This window comes from Micromesistius poutassou (genome assembly GCF_964030765.1).
Source record: "Micromesistius poutassou genome assembly, chromosome: 23".
NCBI classification, from domain to species: Eukaryota; Metazoa; Chordata; class Actinopteri; order Gadiformes; family Gadidae; genus Micromesistius; species Micromesistius poutassou.
The window spans coordinates 7,177,750-7,202,691 of NC_140293.1; the positions used below are offsets into that span (position 1 = coordinate 7,177,750).

Sequence of the window (24,942 nt, forward strand, 5' to 3'; positions counted from 1 at the left end):
TCGTGCGTTATATTCTCCCTGGACCTCGCCTTGAAGGACCCCTTCCCCCCGGCCGACGCCCCCTCCCAAACAACTCCTTTCCCAACCCCCCTCTTCAGACGAGATGTCCGCAGCACACACCGCACACACTGCTTTGATGTGCTCTGACCCCCCCCCCACACCGTCCTTCCTCCCCTCTCGTTGTTCTCGGGAGACCCACGTTGCATCGGTGCTTTGATGAGCACCGACACTCCTGCCGCTGGAGTGAGGCGGGGGGGGGGGGAGTGAGGCGGAGGTGGGGCTCCAGAAGGTGAGATCCAAGCCGAGTGGCACGTTCAGGACATTCCCCAGCGGTGACTCAGAGCGACGGGCTGAGCGTGTGCTAAAGAGATCTAGCGCGCTGCGGTGTTGATGTCTGGCTCCGCCAGACGAGAGTCAGCCCCCGACGGATCACCGCTCGCCCCTCGGGAGAACGAGTCACGTCGTCCGTCGACGAGGCAGGAGACGTTACTTAACCCGCCCCGAAAGTCTTTGAGGATAACGACGCCACCGCTGACATCACCACAGATTATCCGGACAAAGTGGGGATCAGGACTTTATGGGTTGTCATGTAATGACTTTAATGTATCTTATTATATACAATCTTATTGTATGTTGTACGTCCTTGCACTTAAAAATAGTACTTAGCATTGTGTAGCGTCTCATCCTAGTTATCTTTGTTGTGTACGGGGAATGGGTTAACCTAGTGATGGTTAGTGCTTGGCACTTGGTTCTATGAACATCCTTACTGTACCGACAGAGATATCTTGTTGTTTCTCTTTCTTCTGACAAATGTACTTAATGTAAGTCGCTTTGGATAAAAGCGTTGGCTAAACGCCCTCAGTGTAAATGTAGATGTATGGTCTACGCCTCATAGGGGAACCAGAGGATTGCTCCATCCTACCTGAGATCTGTAAGCGTGTGGCCGCGGAGGTGGTGCCGTGGCGGTTGGAGGCGGTGCAGGTGTAGACCCCCTCGTCGCCCCGGTCCGGGGACAGGAGCCGGAGGGATCCTTCAGGCAGCAGCTCCACCCTGCAGCCGGTCAACAGAAAACAACCCGCTGAGCTAGAGCACCATGAGGCATCGCCAGACCACCAACAACCGTCCCCTCAACACAGCAGCCGGAGAAACACTCGGCCTTCCAGCGCCTTTCCTTATTGACGGAGCCTTGAGGCCACAAGAAGACGACACCTGTCATCGCTGCATCAAAATCTTAACCCAAAATCAACTTTTCTTTTAGTGACACTGGCATTTTATTTTTTCACCCAGCTCTAGTCGTAGCCAAGATATACGTCACCAATCGCTATATACATGCAACCTTTCACAATGAAATTTGCCAAAATGAGCCAGTCAAGGCCTGTTTGTCTCACCTGCCGTCCGCGTGGATCTCACGTCCATCCCTGGTCCAGGTGACGCTCGGCGCCGGGTGCCCCACGGCCTCACACCTCATCTCCACGCTGGTCACCCCCCCCTGCAGCGTCAGCGGCGATCCCACCTGCACGCTCACCTCCGAGGCCCCCGCCAGGCCCCCCTTCCGGGGCCGCTGGAGGATGGCTGGGGCCCTGGGTCTGGTGGTGTGGGCCCTGCCGCCGGGCCGGTACAGCAGAGGCCCCCCTGTGGAGGTGGAGGACTCGGCCCGCTCCAGAGGGTGCAGCGTGGACTCGTTGGTGTCCCCTCGCGTGGCCGTCATCTCGCCCAGCAGCCGAGCCACGAGCAGCTCCTCCTGGGGCCCCTGGAGGCCCTCCGAGAGCCTCTGGATGACCGCGTCCAGCGTCTTCGTCTCGGCGATCAGCAGCAGAGGATCGGACGGCTCTCCGCCCGTCGTCGCCTCGCCCCCCGGCCCCGACCCGTTCCCGTTCCTCTCGCCGGAGTACGTCACGGACGCCTTGAAGTCGAGCAGCCGCCGCGCCACGAAGTCGTAGCGGCCGAAGGCGTCATGCAGCTCCTGCGGACCCTCGGGCGTCAGCGGCGCATCGGGCCCCCCGGCCTTCTGCCCCGGACCCCCGCCCTGGAGCCACGCCTCCCCGGCGCCCGGCCAAGACGGCTTCTGCTTGCTTCCGATGACCTTGAGCACAAAGCTCTCCCGCGCCTTCCCCGCCACGCACGTGTACACGCCCACGTCGGCGGCGTCCAGCTGATGGATCTTGAGGTGGCCGGGGGCGGTGAAGGAGAGGTGCGGGAGGGCGGCCAGCGGGCGGCCGTCCTTCAGCCAGTGGACGCGGCCCTTGCCGAAGCGGCGCGTGGGGCAGCGGAGCACCACCGACGTCCAGGGGAGCAGGTAGCCGTAGCCGCCCACCACAAACTGCAGCTTCTTGCCCTTCCTCCGCTGGATGTAGACCCTGCTCTGGGCCAGGATGGTGGGCTCCGGCTTGGCCATCTCCAGCCGGGTGGTCTCTGGGGGTAGCAATGAACGACAGTTCAAAGATTCTGTTGTAAAGTGGTATACTTACATCCGATCAATAGCACTACTGCCTCTAGTGGTAGGATCTAAGTACTGCACCCTTGACACTCAACATGTCAAGAGTAACGTCTGTGTCCGGCTGGTTAATCTCAGTATACCCAATATACTACATATACTACTAAACAATCACACGTTTTCAACAAGAATTCACCTTGGCGCTCCGAAGCCAACGATAAAAAGCAAATTCTCTGTTAGCGATGTGTTCTACAGGAGGAGCATCAACTCAGTGTCACAGCTTAAGCTCCGTTCATTCATTTGGTTTGATTGACGGGGGTCTCTCACCGTCGCAGGACCTCAGGGAGCACGCCCGGACGCTGGCGGGCCGGGGAGCCGTTGAGCAGGTGTCGTGGGAGAGGGTCTGAACGCTGCCGTTCCCTCGCTGCATGATGCACACCATCTCCACCTTCTGGAGGCCTCTCCCACAGCTCACAGAGCACTAGACAACAAGTTACAAGCGTAAGAATATGATCATAACAATAATAATGACATAACAATAATAATGACATAATCTCTTTCAAGGTCAGTTACATTTAGGGCATTTAGCGCTTTTAGCCACACCGACGGCGGTGTCAAACATGCAAGGAGACAGCCAGCTTATCGAGAGCAGTCAGGGTGAGGGCGTCTGTCTCAGGAGCACCTCGACACTCAGGTAGGAGGAGCCGGGGATCGAACTAGCAACCTTCCGGTCACAAGTCAACCCCGTTCTACCTCCTGAGCTAAGCCGAACACTGACAGCCATGTGCTAGAACACACATATCAAGAGGATGGGACTTCATTCATTATCATCGTTCAGTCCATGAGGGTAGTTCAGGAGGTGGGGTGTACCTGGGACCAGACCCCGGTCACCCACTGAGGCGGACAGTCCTGCCTGGCGCAGGGTTGCTGGTTCCCGGGCACTCTGGACGGGCAGAAGGAGTCGTGCAGTGCCAGGGCACTGCCGTCCGCCAGATGCTGCCTGCACACCACCGCCCTGACCTGGACGCCGGCGCCGCCACAGCTACGCGAGCACTGGAACACACGTTGGAAATACAAGGCTCTGATCGGCCGTTTTCAACAATGGGTCACAACATGCAAATATGCACTGTAGATGAATTACGTGAATTATGAAGGGCGGCAATGGATTATAATCAATAAAAGATATACAGATTTGACGGACGTTGTGTATGAGTATCAAGTATCAAGGGTTGCTCAGAGTTGGTTGACTTGACTTGGTTACAAGTCAGTTACCTCAACACTCCTGATTGCTGATTGTCGAGGTGTCCCTGAGCAAGACACCTCACCCTAACTCTAACTGTAACTGTAGTCGCTTTGGATAAAAAGCGCCTGCCAAATGCTGTAAATGAAAAAATCTAAAGTATTAATAGTTTACAATATCCTTATATTATACATTTAGGGACTGATTGTGGAATGCACTCACTACGAGTGGCTTCTTTCAAGCACGTCTGCTGAATAAATGGAACGTAACAGAACTACTAATAACCACTAATAACTATTATAACTTACCTATAATAACTATATAACTACACAAATCAAACGTTTGGTCAAACCAAAGCGAGCGACCCTCCCCCTAAAGCCGGGGCTGTCCTTTGCGTACCTTCCCCCACTCCAGGGGGTCCCACGAGGGGGGGCAGTCGAAGCGGTTGCAGGCCTGCACCGGGGCGGGCTTGGAGGGGGGGCACTCCTCGTCCCGCGCGGCCCGGGTGAGGTTGCTGCCGCGGGCCGGCCGGTGGGCGCAGGACACGGTCCGCGTCTTCAGGCCCACGCCGCATGTCGCTGAGCAGGAGCTCCACCCCCCCGTCTGCCACCTGCGGGGGGGGGGGGGGGGGGTTTAGCTTGACCTGCACTTACGTTTCCATTCAGGGCGTTCAGCAGACGCTTTAATCCAAAGTGACTTACAATATGTACATTTGTCAGAAGAAAGAGAAAGAACATATTATGTTTATCATATATGCTGTATACATCGCTGTCTGAACAGTAAGGATGTTCATAGAAACAAGTGTGTTCTATGAACAAGTGTGTGCATTAAGTGCGTAAGAGGGGTTTGGGTTCGGGGGGGGGGGCGGGGGGGGGGGGGGTGTGGGGGGTAAGGGGGGACTCAGTGTCTAGGTGAACTCTGAACAGTTGCGTCTTGAGTCTTTTGCGGAAGCTGGTGAGCGACTCTGCGGTCCTGACATCGGCAACCTCTGGGGAATTCAATTTAGCATCTTGCTAGCTATCACGCGTGTGTGTGTAGTTTTGCCATTATTGAAACCCATTAAAACAACCTCAGAAAAAATATTTACAGGATTTTTTTCTAAATAACTCTCAACCCAGAAAACCAAAATTAGCAAATAAAATAACTGGTAACCCACCACAAACATCATCCCCCACCAGCTACAGTCCAATTTGACTTGCAGTGAACTGCCAAAAACGTAAAATGGTTGTTTCCGATTGGCAATCGATCCATCAAAATGAATGTTACCCAATCAAGAAAAAAATAAACAAGTGTAATAACCCGTCTCAATCTCAACCCATTACCCAAACTGCAAATGATGGCCCTTTTATATCAAGTGATAGCTAGCATATTTTTCCATTTATGTTTTGCAGTTTTGACTCAAAGAGCACAAAGAAACACAAAGAATGTGATCCCTATTTGTTTTGTTATCTGAGATCGCTTCGCTGCCACAGTATTTCCCTTCTGGCGATCAATATCCCCACATCCTCATCAATCACTGCAATTAATAAGAGCAGGATCATAGTTCAAAACCATCGGGTCCAGTGTGCATGAACACAGATTCCACAACAACATAATTGATGTAGCATCTGTGGCCCCGGCCCACAGATGTCTGAAAGTACGTTTCCAAAGCCAAAAGATGGGCTTTTCAAACTCTCCGTAGTCGTCGTGACCTCGGACATAAATCCTGATTTGGCGGAAAGCCTAGTCGGGGTCTGAGGGGAGAGACAACCTGGACGGAGCCGACAGCCAGAGTGAGAGTCTCAGCCTGTCAGCAGCTCTACAGGCTGCACAGAGTGGACCTAAGTGATGGGTTTCACAACGGTACGGTGCCTCAGACCCACATCTAAAACCTGATTTACCGCCGGGGCTAAACCCGCGGCACGTACTTCCGAGATAAAATCACAGCTTTCACTAAATCACTGAACAGAACCACGAGCCTGGATCCGAAATAGACGCGTACCAACCGCCCTGTTTACTTTTAATCTGGCGGTGTTTACGCAGCCCTCGGAACACATCGAGGACCCTGTGTGCTTATCCCGCCAAGCGTGTCTCATGTGACCTAATCAACGGCTAGCTCGGCTAACGCTAGTGCGTTCTGGCTCCGCCGGGCCGGATGGAAAGACACGAACACGAGATCCTGACGGATATCGCCGTGCGAGCTCTCCAAACAAATAGCTCCGTAGTATTCCAACTATCGGTACGAGCGCTCCAGGAACGGAAAGCAGGTGAATGGGGGTGTGGGGGGACGGGGGACGGGGATGGCGACCGGGGGGGGGGGGTTGGTGGAACGAATGCAATACTTCAGTCCAAATTCCACGGCTGTTTCCCTTTTATAGGGAATACGATCCGAAGAGTGTTGCTGTGAGCGGGGGGCCGGAGGCCTGGGGGGTTAGGATGTGGGAGGGCTTCTGGGAAAGCCGGTCGGGCCAAAGGAAACACGACCGACGCAGCGTTTGTTGTGCCTCAACACAAGCCCCGAGGCCTGGGAAAACACCAGCGGGCTCCTCTGGACGAGGGTGTTAGCGGTGGTGGGGCGGTCGACGGAGCACAGGGTGTGAACGCAAAACAGGGCCCCACCGATCTTTGGGTTCTGCGGGGGGGGGGGGCAGTTGACAACGTACCAATGTGGTGTTTACGCAATGCTTTGAAACGTGCTGGTGTGAGGTACGCCTCCTGCGTTGAATGCATTAACACGTTTGTCTGTGTGTGTCTGTGTGTTTCTCTGTGTGTGTGTGTGTGTAGGTGCATGTCTATGTCTGTGTCTGTGTGTGTCTGTGTCTGTGTGTGTCCGTGTGTGTCTGTGTGTGTCTGTGTCTTTATGCATGCATGTGTGTGTGTGTGTGTGTGTGTGTGTGCACGTGTGCATGTGTGTGTGTGTGTCTCTGTGTGTCTGTGTGCGTGTGTGTGTGCGTGCGTGCATGCGTGCGTGTGTGTCCGTGTGTGTGTGCGTCCTGACTCACCTGGGTGGGCAGGGCTGTGCGTTGCAGTCCTGGAGGAGCTGCGGGGGGCGACGGGAGCTCACACACACGCTCTGCTCCACGGGGTCCCGCGTCTGCTTGTTCAGACAGATGACCACCGCCTCCTGCACCCCTGAGAGACACACACACACACAGCACCACGATGACCACACAGATGCTTTGACGCAGGCGTGAACCAATCACAGCCCTCGCTGCTGCGTCGCCTCGACACAAGGTTACAATTTTTGGGAGGTGCACGTCAGGCCCCTGCGGTGGACGCAAGGAGGGTCCGCAAGGACGTAACGGGTCCGTAATCCCCTTGCGTTGCGTCGACGTGGAACCATAACTAAGCCTTGAGGGCGACGCCCCTTATCAGCTAACTTATACTTTCACGTTTTATAGGTGTGGGATTTGATGTGTGACCCTTTTGTTCTATTGTTTTCTGACTGTATTTTATCCAATTGTGACTTAAATCGTTGTAATAGATTTAAATATTGGACATAGTTATGTCCTGGAATGTTGAAAACCGTGAACAAATTGAAAGATTAAATCTGTGATAAGCGGTAATCTGTGTTTTAGCGCCTGAATCCTCATTCGACTGTGTTTCCTTAATATATATATATATATATATATATATGTATATATACGAACATATACGAACATGTGAACCATGTCTTTCTTACGTCTCCCTGCTGATGCAGACGTCTAAAGCGCTACAGAATGCCAACACTTATCTCCGCGGCTCCAACATTAGCACCTCCGTATGAAACGCGATCCCGGCAGACTCTACATTTGGCTGCGCGCTACGAACTGAACTGTGACGGGGGCCAACCCCAGGGCCCCTGTTGGATAAGCTGCTCCATGAGGAGGCAGTCAGCGGCGATACTCTCCAGAAGGCATCAAAAACAATACGGTCGACCGCAGCGCTAGCAATAGCCTTAGCTCCCGCGGGTAAACCTCCTGTTCAGTGTGTGAGCGGTGGGACACATGTTCAAAGCACCGCGCGCTAACGCTAACTGCGGGGCCCCGATTCTTAATTCAGTGGAGAATAACAGCGAGTCAGGGGCCCGGCGGTGTGATGGTCCACAGGAGCAGCAGAACCACCCTGTGTGTGTGTGTGTGTGTGTGTGTGTTTGTAGGTATGTGTGTGTGTGTGTGTGTGTGTGTGTGTGTGTGTGTGTGTGTGTGTGTGTGTGTGTGTGTGTGTGTGTGGTTGTGTGTCGGTGTGTCTGTGTGTCTGTGTGTGTCGTTGTTTGTGTGTGTGTGTGTGTGTGTGTGTGTGTGTGTGTGTGTGTGTGTGTGTGTGTGTGTGTGTGTGTGTGTGTGTGTGTGTGGAGGTGTTTGTATGTGTGTGTGTGTGTGTGTGTGTGTGTGTGCGTGCATTTGTGTGTATCCATGTGTGTGTGTGTGTGTGTGTGTGTGTGTGTGTGTGTGTGTGTGGAGGTGTTTGTATGTGTGTGTGTGTGTGTGTGTGTGTGTGTGTGTGTGTGTGTGTGTCATCGGATACCTCTCTCTCTAATCATAGGCAGAGCTGGTCGTTAGCCTGAGCACTAGCAGACCCTTAAAGACAGGGAACTCAAACAAGCTCTCTCACTCACACACACACACACACACACACACACACACACACACACACACACACACCGACACCCCCCCTGGAACACAAGCAGGATTTACACATAAGAGTATAAGAGTCATACAACCATCCACACCAACAGACACACAACCATCCACAGACAGACAGACAGACAGACAGACAGACAGACAGACAGACAGACAGACAGACAGACAGACAGACAGACAGACAGACAGACAGACAGACAGACAGACACACACACACACACACACACACACGTGTCGCTCATATCACTAACAATGTATCTGCTACTGATGTTCCGGGGCACTGGGGGTGGATTAAACTAGTGGAGGAGAATCACACATTGACTGTGGTACCAGGAACCAGGTACCCTCTGGTGCATGCAGGTAGCGGACCAGTAATCGGGGACATGAGCAACACCTGGTGCTTGTCCTACGACGACACCTCTGTGAAAAGGGCCTGAGAGGTTTCGATCACCGTGCGATTGACTGTGTTCTGTGCATAAAGACGACCACTGCTTTTGGGCTTCGAACCAAGAGCCAAACAGACCCCTACCTCCTCCACAGCTCTCAGAGCACTCGCTGAAACCGTCGTACTCCCAGTCGTGGAGCTCCTCCCTCGCCTCCTCCTCCTCTTCCTCCCCCTCCTCCTCCTCCTCGTCTCCTTCCCGGGGCCTGCCGCCGGAGCACGGGGCCCGGTAGCAGCGGCGGCCCCTGGCGGGCTCTGGGCCCTCGCATTCGTCGTCGGGCAGGTCGGCCACCGTCTGGGAGAAGGAGAGCAGCACCTGGCACCGGACGCTGCGGCCCTGGGCCCCGGAGCCACAGGACCGGCTGCACGGCCCCCAGGGGCCCGGGACGAACCTGGAGAGGGGAGACGAGTGAGACCACAGAGACACGACGGTGGTGGTGGTGGTGATGGATGTACTGAATGGATCAGTACATGAGGGAGAGAGAGAGGGAGAGAGAGGGAGAGAGAGAGAGAGAGAGAGAGAGAGAGAGAGAGAGAGAGAGAGAGAGAGACAGACAGACAGCGAGATAGATATACACAATACATCAGTGTTTCCAAAACCCCCAAGTTCCGTGGAAGCGGTTGCAAGAAAAAAAAACAGGATCACAGGCCAAAAAGGTTGTGAACCACTACTATATATAGAGCGAGAGCGCTGTGCACATAAATGGAAACCACATTTCTATGCACAGAATCCGAACAGTGTGTATTCACCTCCGTATTACGAGGGCTGAGTGAAGCCAGCGCAGCGCACGATCCTGTCCTGAATCCTGAATCGCTTATCTACTCTGACCGCCGGCTCACATCACAAACCCTTTGGCTCAGGGAGAATCAAAAAGGGTTTTGGGCGCTTTCCCTCGCCTTCGTACTCTCTGATTGGCTGCTAGGTTGATAAAGTGACAGGGGCCCTGCTGCGGTGAGCCGGGCAGCTGTGGAGCATTAGGGGCCCGGATGCAGTGGTGCTTCAGTGCGTAGGGGCCCTCATCTTTAGCGTCTTTAAGGACCCATCAGAGAGGAGAGGGGGAATACTTGTTTAGATCAGTGGAAGAGCTGTGATCATTGGTGTGTGTGTGTGTGTGTGTGTGTGTGTCTGTGTGTGTGTGTGTCTGTGTGTGTGTGTGTGTGTGTTAGGTAGTAGCCAGAACCTCCTAACGTTAATTCAGTCTTGACGCTGTATTAAAAACCAAAACTGTTTTACCGTTTCCTAGCAAATTTTTGCAATCATATTATTTTTCTTTGCATTCAACCATCCACTCCGTTGAGATAAATGTAAAACGATCGGTTGTATGTTACGGGACAAGAGGTCCTTGAAGTTTTAAAAAGCATTAACTTTGTCCTTTTCATTGTTCCCCTGAACTCTGTTCCCTGCCAGTGATTCTCCCAGACGTGAAGTTGCAGTCTTTATCGAGATGGCTCAATATTAAACTGTAATTACACCCCCCTTGTCTTTTTACGAGCATCCTGAGGGCTAATTTGATGTGAGCCCATGAGTCACCAGTAAAGAGTTCAACCTGTGGACCATCAGTAACATGGAGACCACGGCCCCACCGCTGTGCGGCTTGTCACGGCTGGTTAGCGAACATCTGCCTTCTCCTAAACACACAATCTCGTCTCCATTGAGCCCCGTCCCCGCAGACTGATTTAGTTCTCTCCTTTACTTCTTAGTATTTCTCTTTAAAAACTGAAATGAAGAGATGCGCCGTGTGTGTAAGGGTTGTTTGTGTTTGCTCCAGGGGGTAGCACACCTGGGGGGGCGGGGGGCGGTAAAGAGTGATCGGGTCAGGCGGAGGGATACGTACTGAGTGGGTTTGATTCTTAAAGCATCCTTTCGGGCACAGCGGAGAATGCTCGAAGAATCGGAAAGGCAAAGAACCGGAAAAGAACTGGCAAAGAATCGGCAAAGGATGTTTGAAGAAACGGTGGCCCCGGATTGAGACTTATTGCACCACGGGCCCTCAGAGAAAGAGATGCAATAAGTCTCAAGCAAAACATAAATGAAAGCAACGCTTGACTCTCTCCCTGCTCTCCACATCCGTAACCCGGGCCCATATGGCGCGCAGATATTGTTGTTGGAAGCTCCGTGACAGCGCGCCCTACGTCATTATTTATGTACTTCTGAGGCAACGGTGGTATTTTTTGGTATTTTTTCTTTAACGATTGAGCAAAATCATATGTTTTGGCCTCTTTCTCCCCTCCACCGCTCGCCTCCCTGCTCGCTCTTTTCCGCTTTCTGCTTCCTCTGTTCTTCGTCGCTTTTTTACATCTCTTTTCAGCACCGGCCGGGCGTTCCAAAAATAAGTCAGAGAGAGAGAGAGAGAGAGCTGTTTGGACCTGGCTAGCATGGAAGCTAACTCAACTCATGCAAAACATTGGGAAGAGTTCAGAGGTCGTCCATCTTCGGAAGACAGCTTGTGTGGAGCCAGCGACTTTCAGGGACGAGAAGAAGAACATCTGGACCGCGTTCTTCCGCGTCCTGAGATTATGTTTGATGGCCGCAGTACCTAGATCCTGTTTTCTCTTTGACTTTGAGTCCCTCCCGCCCCTTGTTGTAGTAAACTGGGAAGTATTTGTCATTCCTTAAAGAAATGACAGGAGGATAAAAGTCCTTAAAGACAACGTGATACAGACATTTTATTTGTGACCCTTTCAACTCGCTTTCATCATTTTATGTGTCATTGGGACACCGATTCCCTTCGGGTTATCCTGCGTAACAGTCAAACCGCAAATAACATGAATTACACTTTTTGAAAGGTTGAGGGGGAGAGTCCTGTAAGCACCAGGAATCACAAATCTCCACCCCCTGTTTTATTTGGAAACCACACCATGTCACCGAGGCAGGAATGTCGGTTGGCTTAAGTTTGTTACCTGGATACCCGCCACGCAACGTTGCTAGCAACGCGGCTAACAACAACAACCGAACATGCAGGTCTTAATAAGAATATACGCGTGTGTTTGTGTGTTTGCCCGGCCGTTAGCAACGACACAGCGGCTCACTATCGCTCACAGGTGCTTTTTCCCAGCTTTCCCGTTTGTGACTCGGTTTGACGAAAACGAGAGTTGACATCAAACATGACCTCGGTACATCGGAGGCCTCGTAGGAACACTGAGGAGCCTGTCCACCTCGGGTTCACCCGCTCATGACATCGCAGCGCTCATGACTGGGACGGCTGTGTTCTTGGAACGCTGCCGCTGCTGCTGCTGCTGCCCATACAGGTCCTGCTGCCCAGCAGAGTGACCCAACAGTGGCAGAAGATATTTAACATACCCCGGGAAGTACATAAGTAAGTCTTCCGGGTTAAAAAAGACTCGACCTATAGGCCGACGTCCCTGTTTTTTCGAGAGCTTAAAAAATATATATGAATTGTTTTTTTTAAATGGCAAAGGTTCAAGCTTGCTCATGAATATACGTTTCGAGACAGTTGGTGAATAGTCTTGGGTCAATCTGATGGGCTGTGACACGACCTCGCAACATGGGGTCAGACTATCGTCCTTCAACCATCAGCAGGACACTTCCCTGTTGGAGGAGCCGACTCTAGTTTGTTTTTGGCGGGCTTACCAAGGCATAAAACACATCATAGTCAACCATTTGGCACAGACTTCCAAGTGTTTTTTGACAGAACTAAACTTGTCATGATAAGAACAGACAAAATGTCAATATTTCTCCTTTTATTTCATTTCCGAAATCGTATCATCAGATATTTCATTGATGGACCGCAAAACTACAAATGTCCCTGCTTTTCATCCCAGAATCCAGGTCACCTTAACCTGACCCATCATCACGATCATCATGATCGTATCCGTGGTAATTTACCGATGTCATAAGCTCATTTAACGAGATAGTCCGACAGCTGGTATGATTTCATCACTCTTTAGTGACGCTCTTCCCAGGTCACAAAGGGAGGAAGGTAGAGAAATGTTAACGGCGTCCAATGAAATCCCACGGAGACGTTTGATATATAAAAGAGGCCCTGTGTGTCTTTAAGGGTTGTAATGGATTAGGGTTTGACTCTTATAAGGCAAGTTATAAGTCACTGTGGCTCAAAACCTGCACTTTGTTAGGATTTCATTCGCAGGCCAGCACTTTTGGAATTATTGTCAAATGATGAGCGGCTAAAGTATGTAACCGATCCACCCACAACTCAATCAGCCCAATTCAATTCGAGGAAATCGAATTTCGAACTTTGAAGTGGTAAAAAAATGACTTTGGATGAAATGAAACGCAGGATTGTTTTATTTCCATGTGTGCTGTGTGTGTGGCGGTGGTGTGTATCTCTGTGAATGTACTGTATGTGTTAATGTACTGTATGTTTGGGTGCGTGCCTACGTGTGTGTGTGTGTGTGTGTGTGTATGTAGTGCTCATGTGTATGTACTCTGTATGTGCACGCGCGTGTGTACTCACGTCGGCTCCTCGCTCGCCCTGACCTCCTCCTCTTCCTCCTCGTCTTCCTCCAGCCCGATGGCCTGCTTGTGCCAGATGGGCTTGGCCTCCACGGGGAGCGTCTCTGTAACCGTCCACAGGCTCGCATTAACTCTGGGTTCACAAGGTGGAGCCCCTCGTTATCCGTAGGTGTGGCCCACCATGCCCCACTCCTCTTCCCATATTGTTCCCGTCTGTGTTTTAGGTCAGATATTTGCGTCACTTATTTAGCGTACCAGCGGCCCGGGCCAGGTCACGCCTATGAGGTCCTACACCGTGTTTGTGTTCATCTAAAACATGTCGAGTTGTGGAGGTGGAGGAGAAGGTACCGCTGTGAGACTTGGTCCAGTGATATTCTGTTAGATTTCCTCAGCACTGCAATGAATTCAAACCCCAGCTAAGCATTTAAAACAAGGTGAGGTCAGGAAGCAAGAGTTATGAAATTAAATGACCGAAAAGGGATTTGTGATTCACCTTATTAAACTAAACATTCAAACCTACAGTTCATCCTGAAATCACTCTCACTATATCACTATGATCACTTTACTCCCATGTATATCCCCAACAATTATTACAGTTAGAGCTGCTGTTTCTGTGGCTGAAACTTTGCACATCCATCAAATTTTTAACAAAACATTAAAAAGGCAAAGTTTGATCCCATTCCGACCAGCCCACTGAGCAGAGTGAGCGGGGGCGGTCACAGGTCCTAGCTCCGCGGTTTAACCGTCATGCTACTGATGACCTCCACAGCGGTGGAGGAGGAGCCGGCGGGACTCACCCAGGGGCCGGTAGCAGGGCACCGTCACCAGGCACTCCTCCTTGATGTGGGGCTTGGTGGTGGAGCTACACCCTCCGGCGTGGAGCCCGCGGTGGTCGATGCACAGCACCACCCTGTAGCGCAGGCCCTGGCCGCACGTCACCGTGCACTGTGTGTGTGGGGGAGGGGGGGGGGGGGGGGGAGGAGGAGGAGGGTGGAGGAGGGTGGAGAAGGAGGAGGGTGGAGGAGGAGAGATCACACGTCATCGCTCCAGCCACACATTCAACCCCATTCACAGGCACCTTGTATCAAACACGCCCCATATCTCTCCCGCCCTCCCCCATCGGACATTCTGCGCATATTTCTGAAGATTGAAACGATACCGACGGGGAATCGCGATGAATGATGCAACTTTCATCATTGTTTTAAACCCAAATAAACCCGGGCTCCGCGGGGCGTGCTCGCTGGGGCCCCAGCCAAGACAAGCAGGGGAGGCGGGGCGGGGGGGGGGGGGGGGGGGGGAGGAATGTGGAAGGTAAATAGCATCCAGGGGTCCTTTTTGATTTGGTGGGTGGGAGGGACATCTGGGTCTCTGGATCGCTGCCCGGGTTCCGAACACTAATGAGGAGGACGGATACCGCCACCTGATTGGCCGCCACGACGGCCTCTGTGCTGTGAGTGATGTGAAAACAAGACGCCAAGAATCAGGTCGACAGTGCGGCGTTCCGGTCAGGTTTTTAATTAAAGTTTTGTGTGTTTTGGACGAAAGCAAGGCAGTCGAGGGACCAAGGCGGTTGGGTGGGGGTGGAACGGGAGGGGGCGGGGGGGCGGGGGTTAGCAATAGCCTCGCTACCGGCCATCAGCAGAGGCAGCCCTGTGTTGAGGTATTAACACACGCTCACCTTAGCGGTGGAGTCAAGCTGTTTTCGTTTGCAATGAAAAGGGTGATTGGACTTTCCAGGAGTCGGTTTAGGAGTTATTGCATCGTCTCTTGCCGACTCTTTTCTTCCTCCGATAATAATTAGAAGATAATTAATCAACAAGCCCGGTCAACGGGGAGCCACGGCGGTGCCAGAACGACGTGTAGAATCAACATCCCCACGGCCCCGCCCGGTGGGCACTTATCCAGTTCACAAAAACAACATTGTGTTTTTCTTGGCTCGGAGGGGAGAATATTCCTCAGCCTTGAAAACTTTGGCTGCGAGGTGTTGACGCATGAAACGGGATAGATGTACCGCCGTCTCTTCCAAACCATAATTACTCTTGAATAAATCAATAAGAGAAGCGTGTCGCAACGCGCACTCCATCACGGCGCGCTCTCGCCGTCCGCTCAGGTGAACGGGGTTCAGCGCTCAAACGCTGGGTTCATCGGCGGGCTCCCCGTCTCCTGACCAGGGGGCTTACAGACGCTTTATTTGATCATGTTTCCTAAAACGTGAACCGACACCGGTTTGACAGTTACTACAGGAATGCTAATATCTGAACCCGAGAGAGAGAGAGAGAGAGAGAGAGAGAGAGAGGTCTTTTTTTTGTTTCCCGAAAGGGGAGGGGAGGGGGGGGGTTGTTTGGCTCCACGGCAACAGATGGAGCTCGGAGGAGGGGGGGAGGAGGGGGGGAGGGGGAGGGGGGGTCGGCTCAGGTTTTGAACCTGCACCTTTTCCCGTGTGTCGCAGGAAATTCCTCCTGACTAGAACAGCATAAACGACACACGTCTGATCTCCGGGCGGGAGCGGGCTGCTTCTCCTTCTCCCGGTGACAGGTAATCGGCCGTGTCGTGTTTGCGCCGTCTGTGCTTTGGATTCTTCAAGCGACTGATTCGGTTGAACACATGCGCACAGATCCCCGCCCACTGATTGGTCGAAAACATGTCGGCTGCTAAATGAATGAAGTTTCCACACATTTCAGTTCCCAGCCGTTCCCCGTCCGAGATAAGATGTAATTTATTAATCCCAGATGAGGAGTGAAGAAACATAGATAGCACAAAGTAAGTAATCCGTAATAACTATTAAAACAAAAAGAGAAACAACCAAAGAATACACAGAAATAAACGTCTATATGTCTACTCAATAATAGCGTTATAGAGTTGTCAATACCACAATAAATGTATAAACAAAAGTAAAACATCAACATTTGACATGAATTTCACAATTCATGACTGGCCTAAATTGTAGCATACTGGCACTTAATGTACGCACTTATTGTAAGTTGTACGTTCTTGCACAATAGTACTTAGCATCATTTAGCATCTTATCCTATCTATCTCTGTTGTATACGGGGATGGGTTAACCTAGTGATTGTTAGTGCTTGGCACTTGAACATCTTTACTGTACCGACAGAGATATATTGTTGTTTCTCTTTCCTCTGACAAATGTACTTATTGTAAGTTGCTTTGGGTAAAAGCGTCAGCTAAACGCCCTGAATGTAAATGTAAAAGTACCGGTAATTCATGTCATTCATTCATAAACAACGAAATGAACAAAAAAAAAAAAAAAAAACATAGGATGGATGAAGGGCGAATACAGCACCATTTCCCACTAGTGTAACCAGTGTACCCAGTACGGAGGTCTTACCGGGGACCAGTCCTGGGCCAGCCAGGTGGGGCAGTGGAAGGCGTTGCAGGGCTGCATGATGGCGGCCTTGGGCATGTACAGGCACTTCCACTCCTCCGTCGCCGTGACGACGCCCTGCAGGTCCTCCTCCACGCAGGACACCGCCCGGCTCTGCAGGCCCCCGCCGCACGACGAGGAGCAGGCCGTCCACGGACTGCTCTCCCACCTGGGGGGGAGGGGGAGGACAGGAGGGGGAGGAGGGGGAGACCATCGATCAGAGAGGGGGAGCAGCCAGCGGGGGGGAGACCATCGATGGACCAGAAGGGGAGGAGCCAGAGGGTGAGACCATCGATGGACCAGAGGGGGAGGAGCCAGAGGGTGAGACCATCGATGGACCAGAGGGGGAGGAGCCAGAGGGTGAGACCATCGATGGACCAGAGGGGGAGCAGCCAGCGGGGGGGAGACCATCGATGGACCAGAGGGGGAGGAGCCAGAGGGTGAGACCATCGATGGACCAGAGGGGGAGGAGCCAGAGGGTGAGACCATCGATGGACCAGAGGGGGAGGAGCCAGAGGGTGAGACCATCGATGGACCAGAGGGGGAGGAGCCAGAGGGTGAGACCATCGATGGACCAGAGGGGGAGGAGCCAGAGGGTGAGACCATCGATGGACCAGAGGGGGAGGAGCCAGAGGGTGAGACCATCGATGGACCAGAGGGGGAGGAGCCAGAGGGTGAGACCATCGATGGACCAGAGGGGGAGGAGCCAGAGGGTGAGACCATCGATGGACCAGAGGGGGGTCGGTGGGGTTTGGTGGAGGAGGATGGCGGTGATTTCCTGATTGATTGCTCGCTTGCTTCCAGAGGATTTTTAGTCATTATGGTCATTATATCCTTTATATCCTTTAATATAGTGACTTACGGTGGATTACTTCAGATGCATGACATTAACCAGCACGGAGGCGGTGAGGGCATCGGAGCTCAAGCATTTCCACAGGTCAGCTGTAGAGGGGATTCAAACCTGCAACCTTTCGGCTGGGAGTCAAAATACCCTAATCCCCTGGCCCTCCATACTTTGCTCTCTTGATTGAGGTGCATTTAGATGTGTGTGTGTGTGTGTGTGTGTGTGTGGATGCAGTCCATACCGTGGGAGGGGGTGGTACAGGTCGTAGGGCATTATCTGCTTGTATCCGTCACTAAAAATCAGAAACAAAAAAATACGCTCCTGAGAAAATTGCATCTTAATCCTCAACATAATCCTAATAAATTGTCCTCGTCTTCGGAGTGGCCAGCGAGAATCACAAATGTAACGACAGAGTTATTATATCATTATAATGGCCTGGAGGTTTTTGTTTGTGAATGGGCCATTCTCATCAGTCTACAGAAGTGGTTCTCAAACTTTTTCTACCAGTGTACCCCGGCCTACAAGATACTTTCTCCTCGTTTTCAGATTTACATTTCAACCACCTGTTAATTTTCTCGATTTTCTATTGTCTAGATTTCGAAATGTAAACATTTCAAATGGGGTAACTATAATATTTTTTTTTATAGTTTATTGAATGTTCTTTTTGTTTAGTTTCTGTTTAGAGTACCCCCTGCAGTACTCCAAAGTACCCCTAGAAGAAGAACCACTGGTCTACAGTCTCATCAGTGTATCCTGTAATCCACCTGAAGCTACCTGGGCCCCCACAGGGCCCCCTCACTCACCTGGCCATGCAGGGGTCCATGTTGCACTCGCGCAGCTTGGGCTTGGGCTTGACATTCTCGGGGTAGTAGTGGCAGTACTGGTCCACCACCACCCGCCCGCTGCGCAGGTCAAAGCACTCGGCCGACGTCAGCTGGTAGCCTGCACACACCAGAGGGAAACGCTTCAGGGACCAGCCTATCTTTCTGTCATCACCTTAGAGGATAGAACCGTTCTCTGGCACAGTAGACATGGCAAGCAATAACAGAGGTCACTTTTATTCTTTAGTGCAGGATGATTGGATGATTCACGTTGTTCATGTTTGACGATTCATGTTTTTACTCATTTCCTATCTTGCAGTTTCTGTTCTATGTTGCAACTGTGTTTGACATTTTTACGACGCTTGGCCCTTGCTTAATATGTTTTTTTTTATCTCAATGAGACCAACTCCAATAAATCAATTGCCTATAAGTCAATGGGATGATTGAACTGGGACCACTGGTGTGGCGGTACGCCCGGCGCCCTCACCCCCGCCGCAGGTGACTGAGCAGGGGAAGAAGTCAGTCTCTCGCCAGCGGTGGATGATGGGCTGGTAGAAGATGTACTGGACCACACTGTCCGCTGCCCCGCCGCCCGCGTACTGGACCTGGGAGAGAGAGAGAGAGAGAGAGAGAGAGAGACCAGGGATGGATGAGACCCAGTTACTGTTGCCCACGGTGACTCGGGATGTGCCGCTTCCTGATTGGATGGAGAGGTTTAATGATATACGACGTTGACTTTTTTAGAAACCAGCCAGAATGTTTTTTTCATTTTTTTCTATAATAGATTTGTTCCCCATCTTTAATCTGGATTTGTGTGACTATTTCAGGCGCATATTTATGCCACAGTATAACAATAACAGACGTGCTTGCAATGTTTACATACTTCAGTGAAGGAGAAACTTGAAAGAAGGAACAAATATAATTTCTTTATGAATGACAATCCACTGAGATCATTATTATCATGAACAAAAACCTGGAGTTTCAAAGGCTCCCACACAAATCAGTTCTGTTGTTGAGTTTTGTTTCTATTTAAAGCTGAATCACGAGCAGAACCGTCGCCAACACACAAAAAGAAACCTCAGGCTGTCTGCGTTTCTACAACTACAACAATGCCGAGGAAATGAATGCAATTAAACTTCCACAGAGTCAGATCTAGGATAGTTAAAAGCTACTTGGCCGCGTCCACGGGTAAATCAACAGCCATCCCTCCCGCTCAGAGCTCAGTGCAGAACAGATGAGAAGGCATCTGAAATGGCTGTGGTTGAGCATCGCTCTGTTTGTTTTAAATCCATCTCTTGGCTCGCAGGATGCACGCTCCTGGGTTAATTGTTCTGGGCCGAGGAGGAACGAGAATAAACAGAAACAAAACCGCCGTAGAAACCATAAAGAGATGTGTTGAGTCATTCACAGAGCGGCGAGGAGGAGGCAGTTGGGTTTACATTGACTTAAACAGCTAACTGTGCTAAGTGTTGGGAAGACCAAGTTGGTTTTGTCTGCGGACGAAAAACCGCTTAATATGCATTCCAAGTGGTTTTAAATTGTTGGGCTTGTTGTTGTTTTCCAACTGCGTTGCTTCGCTCTCCAAACCCTGGTAGCACCAGAATACAAACGGTAAAAATAATAGTCTGGTTAGTTTACCCTGACAAACTAAACATTGTTAATTTGACCGGAAAAAATGGGGCCCGGAGAAAATGAAAAACCAGAAAGTATTGAAAACTGCTGAAATCTGTGCTCAACAGATTTTGTATACACAGCTTAGGAAATATTCCCCTTCTACTCTCTCTCGTCCCCCATGTTCAGGGGAAATAAGCGAGGATGGATTATACCTACCTCCGAATGTATAAATCAAACACCAGCACTCTTCGTACAAATTCACTTGTTTACAGTGGAAAGAGGTTCCTGGCACACTTTTAAATAGGGCTTTCCATTCGCCTGGGCTTTTCCACTGCCGTGATATGAATTGGCTGCCTGCCTCGAAACAGATTAGAAAATGATGCACTTATTACGGCCTCTCAGATTTCTGTCTCCTGCATTCCTATTTATTGTGCTATCCTGACTTGCAGTTTTTTATTAGCATTTGCTAGCTCATGTAGGATTGCTAGTGTTTACCCGCTGGCTGGCTGGCTGGCTGGGTGTGTGTGTGTGTGTGTGTGTGTGTGTGTGTGTGTGTGTGTGTGTGTGTGTGTGTGTGTGTGTGTGTGTGTGTGTGTGTGTGTGTGTGTGTGTGTGTGTGTGTGTGTGTCTGTCTGTCTGTCTGTCTGTCTGTCTGTGTTTGTAGGTCTGTCTGTGGAAAAGAAATATAAACATTGTTGGACAAGTCCAGGTAAGTTTTGTTCCAGTAAAATAATTATTCTCCAATAATACTAATAAAACATATTCTTGGAATCTTGGAGGAAACCTTGTGTTTCCATATCAACCACATCAACGGAATTAGAATGGCATGGTTTGTACAACGTTGTGTTGAGGATGTTGTCAACAGACTGTGGATGGTTAGCAGAAGAGGAAACTGCCAGAGTCACACAAGGACAACAAGGCTTCAAACAAAAATTGCACAATTTCAAAACTGTGTGTGTGCACGTTGGTGTGTGCGTGTGCATGTGTGCGGGCGTGTGCATGTAATTGTGGATGTCTATTAACCACAATGATACCGCAAAACTATGCAGGGGAATTCCCAGTAAGATGGACTCTGGGATTCTTTGCTGCTCATCATCGGGAGGCCCTTTGAGAGGCAATGGAGATGAATATGAGCTGAACTGATTTCAAAATGAGGTGGTGGGCTGCGGTCGAGGCCTTTGTCCCGGCTACTGTTTCCCTCTCAACGCAAAGCAGGATGAGCATTAATGACCAACAGGTGGACACAGGAAAAAGTGACGTGTGGAATCATGTAAAAGAAAATCGCTCAATAAAGTTAACATTCAATAAAGATCCACGCCAACGGTTGCCACCGTTCCAGCGTGCTACTCCCCCTCCTCTCCGTCCGTGGCAGAGCGCTTACGTCACACATCTATTCCGGGGGAGGAAAGCGTAGCAGCCAGAGACGTTAAATCGTTTAAATCCGAACGGACACACCGTTAAGCCAAAACCAACTACTCGCCTTGGAACCAAACGGGGGTAATGCTACCATTGTTTTCACTGCATGACACAATGCTCCGAAAATGCGGAACCCCTTTCCAAGAGCTGAGCGGAGCGAGGCAGACGTCCGCGTTGGATATAAACACAGCTTCAAGCTAGCTTCCAAACTGAAACAGGCTCACATTCAATCTCCTCCTAAACTCTTTGTGACATTGAGGGAGAGGGGGGGTGGTGGGGGGGGGTCCTTCGAGAGGTCACGCAACAGGAACCGATCGCGTTGGCCTCGACAAAGATTGCGAAAAAACTACCGTTTTTGTTTTTCACCGGGGAGCCACGAGAGAACGATGGCGTCACGCTACATCTATTCAGGAGCGCGCACACGTTGGACTGTTTCAGGGGATCGGTTACACAGAGAGGTAACCATTCCATCATTCCTGACCTGTTGCCAAAAAAGCAACAATCCGTCCGTTAGAAAAAAAGCCATAAAGAAAAGCGAAGCAAAACAGAAGGTGAGTTTGAACCCTAAGGAGCACCTCAGGACGTTTTGAACTGCGGAACCTTTTAACAGAGTTTCAAAGCGGCTTTAGCTGCAGATCTCCAGCTAGCCCAAAGGCGATCTTACAGGGATCTTCAAGGGATCTTCAAGGGATCTCAAAGGGAGTTTATACACTCTATATGCAGTCCCCTAACCCGGCCTCTCGGGAGAGGATTGCACATCGATTGTATAAACACCATTTTTAAGATGGAGTGCATTGGCTGGCATGGCACTGTGTCAGCTGACCTCGGGCCCTCACCTTGACCGTGAAGTCGGCCCCCAGGGGCCCGGCGATCCTCATGACGGCCTTGTCGGAGTGCTTCTGGTAGTCCAGGCTGGTGTTCTCCAGACGCTGCTGACCCGACGCCTCCAGGGACAGCTCTCCTTTCACACCTTGGAGCGTCTTGCTCTCGATGACTGAAAGAAAAAGGATTCGTTATTTTTTTAAACAAAACCGCAGGCTTAAGAGGTCATGCGATAGGAGATCGCTCAGTGTTTGCATTCGAGTTTGCTCAATTGATGAATCAAAGCTGGCCGGTGCTACTCCAAACGTTGTCAAGATCCTAATTCAGCGTGGGCGACTTCGGCGTTTGTCCGATTCTATTAAAGCTCCAAAAGACCGAAATGTCGGCCGTGTGGACGCCGGCAGCTGAGCTGAGCCAACAGATGGCTCTGGTTTAAGAGCCCCGGGCAACGAGGATCGGGGAAATATTTAATGAAGAATGCGGAGCGTGGGACAGGGAAGAGGGAGAGATGAAACATTTGCTATCGATTAGGTTTGAGAGGGGGCTGCCAGCCAACCCCTTGAAATAAGTTATTCCTTTTTGGAAAGGCTTCGGTTCAAACGTCTGTTGGGAGTCTGTGAAGAGAAGCTTTCCAGCAGCCTTGCCTCTCTTTGGTGCTTTAAACTGCTTTCTAAACTAATCAAGCAAACCTAGGTAGAAAGAGCGCTCTTACAAAAGAGCTTTGGCGTTTCTCGACGGCAAACTTTGAGTGAACAAAAGTCCCAGCAGGCGTAGTTATACTCTGAAGTGAACCAAGTTAAATCAAAGTGTATTAGATCTAATTTGATTACCATTGAAGCGCCAAAGTGTTTTAGAGGCCCGCGATCAAAGTGTGCCATGACACTACCCCTTCAACTTTAAGCTAATCCAAGAAAACACAGCCTACTCCGGCAAACACAAGCATTTTCTGAACATTAACAATAAAGTCTCCAACTAGAAGCCATTTGAAGAGGGCCCTTTGGCGTGAAAATGCTGCAGGAGGCCAATTGAAGACCTCTGAGGCCAGAAACTAAACACACCATGAACAGGGCGCAGAATGACTTTGGAAAAAGATAGAGACACAGGGTGTCTTTTATATGAATAAGGGCCTGAAGCACATAAAAGATTATTAATCTAGTGGCTCTCGCCCAAACAGAAGTTATTCAAAGGGGCGTCTCAGAGGTCAGAAGAGGCCAGAAAAAACACACCACATGAATAGGGGAGTAGAATGACTTAGATGAATAAGATGGTAGATGAATGGATGAATAAGATAGAGACATGGGGTGTCTTTTATATGAATCAGAGCATTAATAAAAATGATTATAAGTCGCATTTGGTAGGTTGAACCCCAACAGGGAGTGGTGTAGTTGGAGGGTGACCTTGAGGTGAAGTACACCGTGGGGGTCAGCATCTTTTAGATGAAAGTTGACCTCAAAGACATGTAAGATCATCAAGTTAATTTCTGTAGCCCAACCGGAAGTGACTCACAAAGCACCGTCACAACACACATTTCACTGCCGAAATCGTTCTCAATGGAAGGATACCACGGACCTACCAAGACTTACACAAGCTATCCGGACCTTTGAGAACCAGCCTGATGTGGCGACTGCGGTAGGGGATGACCACCACCGTGTCCTCCGCTTGGGAGGAAGGACACCGAAAACATTAGAAAGAAGAGGAGGAGGAGAAGAGGAGGAGAGGAGAAGATAAATGTACTGGAATAAACAATGCATTAAAGGATCAACAACAAACATAGATCTTTGTGGTGCATTTATCACCATGTCAATTTTGAGTTGCACATGAAACCAAACACAAATGTCAGGTGATTTTTCTCAGTCTTAACAAAGGCCCTGTGCGTTTCCTTACTTTTTCCAGCGGCATGCTGGGACTTGTAGTGTCCACGCACCAGCCGGCAGGACGAGCCGTCTCCGTTGCACACGCCGCAGTTGTCCTCTTTCGCAGCGCTGCCAAGCTCATGGTCACAGCCAACAATCTGAGAAAAAGAAGCAAGGCGGGGGTAATATTATTAACCATATCCACGAAACCTCAAAAACTACACAAAGTAAAAGTTCAAGGTGAACTTTATTCTCACACACACCCAATCACGACCATCATGAATACACTTAACCCGCTATACTCCTTCCAGCGGGACTAATTATCAAAATACAACTGCGGTTTGCAGATAGAACCGTAACCCTGCTGTGTCCAATTACACATTCCTTCAAGCCATCTTTATTTGATGGATGCGTTTCCCCGCACGTTCCGTCTGTAAGACGACAGATCCGCTCTGTGGTTTTACAGCGAGGTACCGTGGCCGTTTTAAGAGAACCTGCAGCTGTCTTGCACACGCAACGCGCTGGCACGTCGTTTCATTCAACCAGGGAAGGAGCGCATTGTAAACGATTCCCTGGCCTGTCGGTCACATCAGCCCTGTTCTGGGAGCCTTCTCCTGCTCATTAGGCATTCATTCACCCAGCAGATGGCTCGCTGTTCGACCCGGCGTCACTCACAGAACATTGGTTCTGTCGTTTATACACTCCTCGCACGGTGGATTTCAACACGCGACCGGTGCCAGTTGTTTTAGTGATTAGTGTGTGTTTCAGTGGTGGGGAGTCAATATGTAGATGTGCAGATCTGAAAGGAATGTGGGTTGCATACAGCGAGCAATCATTTTGGCAGGGACTTGTGTTTAATAGAGCATCTTTTTTTCGTTTTTAGGAATGAAATGGAGTTGGAATCTGTGAGTGAAACCATAAAATGTAATAAAAGTAGGACAAATAAGGCTGACTTTGCTGATTCCAAAGTAAACCATGGCAGAAGATTTGATTTTCTTCTGCGTCAAACTAATTAGAATCTTGTAACCTTAAAGACAA

The 24,942-nt window shown here is 50.5% G+C and overlaps 1 protein-coding gene across 1 annotated transcript in view; it reads right to left on the bottom strand.

Moving 5' to 3' along the window:
* The window catches only part of LOC311368756 (ADAMTS-like protein 1), a gene marked incomplete at its 5' end in the record, with an annotated part of 35,677 nt that overhangs the window by 5,483 nt on the left and 5,252 nt on the right, over positions 1 to 24,942 (bottom strand). The window contains 16 exons of the mRNA XM_084487538.1: positions 923 to 1,050; positions 1,389 to 2,412; positions 2,762 to 2,915; positions 3,305 to 3,487; positions 4,074 to 4,284; positions 6,656 to 6,785; positions 8,805 to 9,109; positions 13,154 to 13,256; positions 13,950 to 14,097; positions 16,499 to 16,703; positions 17,620 to 17,670; positions 18,182 to 18,320; positions 18,687 to 18,804; positions 22,066 to 22,223; positions 23,635 to 23,709; positions 23,936 to 24,062. Of these exons, the coding sequence (XP_084343664.1) occupies positions 923 to 1,050; positions 1,389 to 2,412; positions 2,762 to 2,915; positions 3,305 to 3,487; positions 4,074 to 4,284; positions 6,656 to 6,785; positions 8,805 to 9,109; positions 13,154 to 13,256; positions 13,950 to 14,097; positions 16,499 to 16,703; positions 17,620 to 17,670; positions 18,182 to 18,320; positions 18,687 to 18,804; positions 22,066 to 22,223; positions 23,635 to 23,709; positions 23,936 to 24,062 (3,259 nt within the window). The remainder of the gene's footprint in view (positions 1 to 922; positions 1,051 to 1,388; positions 2,413 to 2,761; positions 2,916 to 3,304; positions 3,488 to 4,073; positions 4,285 to 6,655; positions 6,786 to 8,804; positions 9,110 to 13,153; positions 13,257 to 13,949; positions 14,098 to 16,498; positions 16,704 to 17,619; positions 17,671 to 18,181; positions 18,321 to 18,686; positions 18,805 to 22,065; positions 22,224 to 23,634; positions 23,710 to 23,935; positions 24,063 to 24,942) is intronic.